Here is a 7,136-nt window from a genome sequence, read left to right as displayed (position 1 = left end):
TGAATGTTATGAGCTTTAATTTGAGATATTAAACATTGAAATCGGTCTATTACTTTAGCTTGTAGAATTTTTTGAAATATTTTTTAAAGAAATTTGTGCTCACATTTAAACTTTCATATTTCGTTAAATATGATAGGTATCGGTGTCGGATTTTATTAAATACTCGTTATGTACTCAGTAATATGTACATGCATTAAACCATTCATGTTGCATACAGTTTTTTTAAGCAATCAAGTAAAAACTACCAATCAGGTAAGAAATAAAAACTTAAGATGGCGTTTTTTGACAAAAGTTTTTGTAAATATTTTTTTGTATTTTTTTCTAAGTAACGTATATTATAGGCTCTCATTTGAGATATTAAACATTGAAATCGGTTTATTACTTTAGCTTGTAGATTTTTTGAAATATTTTTAAAGAAGTGGCGCCATCTCTGTTCCTAAGGGGTGAAACTCCGCTGCTGCGAGTCAAATCACTCAGTTTAGTCTGTACTATCATGTGCAAAAGCGGCTTGCTTTCTTCACGAAGTGCAGCATCCGGCCAAAAAATGGCCTTAACAAGTATGACTATTAAGCCATCATTTCCGTAATCGCTTAAAAAGTTACTTGTCGTGTTAAGTCTTTAAGTTCCAGTAAATATTGAATTATACCGATGAGATCAGTAATAACAGTTTAATAATTAGTTTGAATTCAGTGAATCAGTCCCATTATTTTGATTGACCCAGGCCCAGGACTTGCCGCGCACAACTGCTCCGCCGAACGTCGAGGAGGACCACAGCAACCCGCACCTGCGGCCGGACTTCGTGGACCGCATCTTCGACGACAGCTCCGACGACTCGCTCGACGAACCCTTCGACCACGACGACTTTGATGACTTCCTCGGTTCAGGTCAGTCAGGGTCTGATACAATTTATAGGTAGTGCCATGAGGGTTGAAGCGAATGATTACACACACAGCTGTTTACCGAAAGAACTGATTGCATAAAGGGACAATGAATGAAATGAATGAGTAAATGTAAAAATCCCGCTGACATTACATGACAATATGTTCTTATGTGCATGACCCAAACTCTGGTGGGACTACCTATACACCCGTGTTTATTTTTGATCTCTGTTAACTTTAAGAAAATCTTATCTTTTGAAAGATAGTAAGGTTTCTCAAAAACTTTCTTGATTAAGTGAGGATTTCCGGAAATAATCGCTCCCAAAGTAGCTAAAATTGTGTCCCCCCGCTCTATCTTGTAAACCGTTTGTCCAAAAAATATGCATAAAATATGGAAAGGTAACGCTTAATAAATACTTTCAACGAAAATTGGTTTCAACATGATCGGATATACCGTTTTTGAGTTATTGCCGAAAAACTGCGCTTCTCAACAAAAAGACGTAAGTGCCGTGAAGATACGCTCTTTTTCTGGTAATAGATTTTAAAGTGTTTTAATTGTGTTATAACGCACATAATATTACTTGATTCTTTTCGTAATGGCTACGGAACCCTATCTTGGGCGTGTCCGACACGCTCTTGGCCGGTTTTTTTATTGCTGATTGTGATCGCGTGTCAGAAACGTCATGCAATAGACCGTGAGGACTAAAAATAGCTTCAATTTTTGCAGACGACGAGTTGTACCTGGACGACGACGTCGAATACAACGAAGCAATGTACGCCTACGAACTGCACGATATGCTGCTAATGTGAAGACGCGACGCTGCGCGGCCGCCGGCCACCGACCGACCAATCACGACGCTGCATGACTATTGACTTGTACTGTCGCCATCGTTTGGCCAAAACACTAACATTTATTTATCGTGGACAACATCCATCGCTTTTGCACAATTGTATTAGAAAAAGATATATGCTTGAAATCCGCGACAAAAGGCTAATGTGTTAAAGTTAGAGCTACAGATTTATCAGAGCACCTAATGTTTAAATTATCTAAAAATGATTTTATTGTTAAAGGCGGACGCGTTCTATTTCCTAACACTGTCTGCTCTGATAAATCCGATTGTGACTAAATGTTACAAACTTGGATTTGAAATAACAACTTTTTGTATTGATCATTTTGTTTGCACATGTTCATCGTGTACCAAATATTCATGCTGCGTTGTGACGAGCTAAGTAATTGGCTCCATCCATAGGCCTAAGCTTGTAAAGCCCACTTCTCCAAAATGTGCACTTTCCACAAAATATACACTCAAAACGTCCACATTTCCAATTAGGGCATTTTCTCGAAATTTACACTTTTCCCCATGAGTACACTTTTCCAAAACGCACTCTTTCAAAATGTACACTTAATAACACGGCCGTTTATATAACATGTGCGATTACGGCTCTTTTGTCAAAATGTACCTCCTGGAAAGCTCCTAACTGAGGAAATTTACCATTGGGAAGTGCACATTTTGAGATTTCTAAAGAAATACTATATTTATGAACAAAAACATTTCTAAAAACCTTAAGAGAGTGCACAATTCTGGAAAAATGGGATCTACGACCCTAAGGCAACAGGTATGGGCAGCCGCTGACTCGAGTCATGCAACTGTATAATAGAAGTGTTTTGTTTGATTTGTTTCAGTGTACACTAAATAACCCTCTTATTCATAAAAGTTACAAACATATAAGCAGTTATATTTTATCTGTGTCAAGCAATGGCAAATCTTGAAATAGCAGATAAAATAGACAATACTAAGTCAACGAAATCTTAACAATCATTTATGTTATGAATAAGAGGGTCTCTTTTTCCCATAAGATCAGGTTATTCTTTATTCGTGTTAGAAGTTTTTATCTGTGATTGTTTTTATTTAATTTTCCTGTATATTTAGATGGTAGAAAATCATAAATATATTGAAATGTGAATGGGGTAACAGTTGGTTCTTTTAATGTCAATACCAGTTTTTTTTATTTTTTAAATGTGAATTTTTTTGTTCATACCCACTTCTAAAAAGTTGTAATTGATCTTAAACTGTGATGGTGATGGAGCTTTTCTTAATCTAATTAGTCTTCGCGACAACTCTGTAGTCATTATTGTTTACCTACAACTCAATGTAAAAATATTAATGTACATTATTAAGGAAGTCTGAAAGAAATGTGATAGATTTAATTTTTGATTTCCATTGTAATAGCAGTATAGTTTAAATTTAAAGTTTTTGGTAACTTAATCCTACCGGTTAACTTTTACATCAAATATTTAATATTTTAATATAAATGTTGCCCTTACAGGATTTGTTGTTTGTACATTATTACCTTATTACTTAGACATGGGGGCGGACCTATCTATAGTTTTGATAATAATATCCCAAGAAGCCTTAGCAGTCACGGTAAATGTATAATATACTTATGTTCATTTTAAGCCCACAATGTTCTGATTGCCCCTTCGGCAAATCCTTAGTTGGGTTCATATTTTTTAGTACTTTTGTAGTATTCATTTTTTGGATTGCATTTTTTAATCAGAATATTGTCCATTGTCGTAGCTCTTTTCATACTCTGTTGGGTTGGGAAGGGTTAATCAGAATAAAGAACATTCATTATTCCTTGTCATAATAAAGTGTGATGTTTATTTCCTTAATTTAGACAAGCTGTTTTAAGTTTAGAATACTTTTTCAGGATTTTTTATGTTACTCTTATTACTTTCATTTTTAAGATCTTAATACAATCAAAGATGTGATTTTTATTTTACACAGTGCAACAATGATTTTGCTGTGAATTACAAAGCGCAACAATCAGTGTGTTATTTATACTCTATTTCTTTTTAATATGATATAAGTTGATTGTAAATAAATTTAATTTTGTGAGAGGAAAGCTTTTTGTTGATTCTGATTGTCATTCATAAAATTACATGTACTGGGATGATTGTCATTATTCCTTGCAATTTATTTATAAAAACTTGTTTTATTTATTTATTCCAACTGTTAATGCAGGCTTTTTGTTAAAAATAGGATACCTTTACAATAGATAAGCATTTTTAGCAAAATTGTTTTGTCGAGGCCGTAATGTCCTCTTTGATTATTTATAATTAATTATTTCTAACATTTTGTGCCAACAACTTGCACAAAAATTATGTTTGTTTTATTTTTCTTAATATGCAAATAGTTCTAGTAGAATGTTGGCATGTTCCTAAGAAATAATATAATTTTAAAGGGTTTTTTCATATTTGCAATTTAGGAAAATACTTGCATGGGATGATTATGATATTAATTGTTTAAAGATTATCAGTAAGAAACGAAATATAAACATTCTCTTCAAGCATAACATGGTTTTAATTACATTTTTCTACAACAACAAAAATATACAAGATAAAAATATGTCGCAAGAACTACTGCATAAAAAACTACATGAGGGTCTATCTTAGAAAAATTTAAATATTCACATCATAATTAGTGGTTTTAATATACATGTTCCACCAGCGCCCCATGAACCCGATATCGACTATCCTTGAGGGAAAGCTCAAATATGTGGGTTTCAAGTATTTGCAGTGTGCTTTGTATAGGTCACAGGTATCATTCACTTCAGTTGTGTACATGATCGAAGCTATTCCTAAACTTTTGTAATGAATGACACTCTGGTTATAGCATGTTTCCAAATATCGCAAATGTCCATACGCTTTCGGATTTTGACATTCTTCACTGACTAGTGCGGCCTCATTAGCAAATCTTTTTAAACTATCTTTAAAGTCTAATTCACTTGGATTGGCTTGAGCAAGAAGATACGCCGTTACCAACCCTGTTGTGTACTTTAGCGCTTTATGGGGTTCGTCTTGAATATCAGTTCGTAAATCTTGGATCATCTGTCGATAGTCCATGAACAGATTCTTCCAATAGTTTGCCCATTTCTCAATAATTGTGCCTCTAAGTTTTGCAGGAAACTGTACTTTGCTACTAACTTCTGTGATCACCATAGGCAGTCTACTAGTCACCGACATTATCAAAAATTTAGCAATTCTTGACCAAATTTCTATATAATTTAAATATGAGTCTATTTCTGAAACCTAGATACTAAAATGACAGTCTGAAACGTCAATCAAATATAAAAATAATGTGGCCAGCATAAAACGAACAGTGCTGCTACATGATTTCGGTTTCCGATATAATTGTAAATAATCGGTAAAACGTATATTTTATGATCGCAAAAATAACATTAAAGCATTCAATATTCAACTTTCTATTTTGAAAAAATAAATGCACTTTTACGATAGTGATAAAATCTAAGTACAGCTGGGCTACTCCGAAACTCGAAACTCGATCTATTAAATAGTGTTCAGAGTTCGAGTCTCTAGTGCCAACAGTGCCAACTTAAATCATAAAACAGAGGGGCTACTACAAAACTTGGAAGACGAAGTGCGTGTCGCCCGTCCCTTTCACTTGCGTATTAAGTGAGATAGGCGTCATCGGAATGGCAACATACGAGGCTCGAGTTTTGCATTTCGTAGTATAGGGCCAGCAAGGCTACTACGAAACCCGAAACTCGAATTTCGTATCGTACCGTCCCTCTCGCTCTCGTATTAAACAGTATAAGTGTCAGAGGGACCGCACGATACGAACTTAGAGTTTCGAGTTGCGTAGTAGCCCTGCAGTAGGGCTACTGCGAGGTTCGAGAGTCAAGGTTTGTGTCGTGCCGTCCCGTTGACGCTAATATTATTTCATGCGAGAGTGGAAGGGCAATGCGATGCGAGCTTCGATTTGCAAATTTCGTAGTAGCCCTACAGATATCACACAACGTCATTCATTTTTTTTCGTATTCGATCGACATTCGTTAATTTACTCGTATTGTGATCGGATGTGTTCAGTGCATTTTCTCGTGTTATGGTATGTGTGTTTTTATGGTAAGCATTGAGGGGGATCGTACTTATAATGAAATTGAAACTTAAATATCAACATTTATAAAAAGTAGAAATATCTCCAAAACGGTCGCATTTTTATTAGACCCATGTTACCTTTTGTAGAATGTCCTAAGTGCCCTACAAGTTAGTACGTAAAATCCGTTCATATCTTAATATTTTATACATATAACATAGGTACCTACAAAATCTTTTGGTGATAACCGGTTGCGGCACATCACTATTTAATATGAGACGCAAAAAACAGGTAACACATGAAACGTCATTTTAGTATCTCGGATTAAGAAACAGACCATAGGTATCGAAATGTCAAAAGAAGAATGACGGTCAATGACGTTTGGTCGTTCGATTTTTTTTTTTGGAGATTGTTGGCTTGGTTACGAGACCTTTAAGCCAAGTCTTATTTTTTAGAAGTCTTGTTTTTGATCACTTGAATTCACTTATTTCACTATATTTTCCAATTGTATTTTTAATATATTTTAGAGAGGAACGAAGCAATTTGTGTTTTTCAATAGGTCAGTGAGGCGGCGGGAGGATTCTTCAGCTTGATTTATTTCGCTGGCAAGTATCAGTCTGTCTAGTGCATAGCTATGACATTTGAATATAATATGGTCTAGGTCTCCAAACGGCGTTATTGCACGCAGAACAAATATTAGTGTAACAATAACCGAGCCTGTACAAGTGGAATGGTGCATTGCAAACCAAACCGAAGCCTGTTTATGATAGTTATAAAATCCCGACTGGCATCTTCAATCATGGGTACCACGGCTTGACGGGTAAATCAGTTTGAATATTTCCGTACCATTTTTCCTTTCTCTTCTTGATCTTTCTTCCACATGTCTGTCCAGTATCTTCTTACATCTCTGCGAAACGTACTATAAAAGTCGGTCAGAGGGACGTGCACTATATTTGTACATCCAACATATTTAATCCTTTGAAAGCAGTCTGGTCTGCGATTTCGTTACCAGTTATTCCTTTATGAGAGAAATCCACATAAAGGATACTTCGATCTGTTTTAGGGAGAAGCTGTACAAAATATTCCTAATTTTGTATAATAAATAATTAGTTTTGTAATGTATTTTGAAATTTTCTAGCGATTTAATTACAGAAACTCAGTGATAGTATTAGAAAATCCTTATAATTATTTACACATGAGATACGTTTAAGCGCTTCAATAATAGCGTATGCTTCTGCAGTGAATATGCTACAATTGTTGTCTAGTACAAAACTTTGAGAAAACTTAATTTGCGGATCATATACTGCACTACGAACATACCCTCACCCTTACTGCCATCAGTATAGAGAGTATAGTATTT

At 35.0% G+C, this 7,136-nt stretch overlaps 1 protein-coding gene across 1 annotated transcript; it reads right to left on the bottom strand.

Moving 5' to 3' along the window:
* Window positions 1–4,315: 4,315 nt before the first annotated feature.
* Window positions 4,316–4,915, bottom strand: LOC141439093 (mitochondrial import inner membrane translocase subunit Tim29-like). The gene has a single exon (XM_074103229.1). The coding sequence runs from the start codon at window positions 4,903–4,905 to the stop codon at window positions 4,342–4,344; it is 564 nt and encodes a 187-aa protein (XP_073959330.1). The 5' UTR covers window positions 4,906–4,915; the 3' UTR covers window positions 4,316–4,341.
* Between the last annotated feature and the right edge of the window lie 2,221 nt (window positions 4,916–7,136).

This window comes from Choristoneura fumiferana, chromosome 20 (assembly GCF_025370935.1).
Source record: "Choristoneura fumiferana chromosome 20, NRCan_CFum_1, whole genome shotgun sequence".
NCBI classification, from domain to species: Eukaryota; Metazoa; Arthropoda; class Insecta; order Lepidoptera; family Tortricidae; genus Choristoneura; species Choristoneura fumiferana.
Note: the sequence above shows the minus strand (reverse complement) of the source record. Positions and strands in the feature narration are given on the sequence as shown.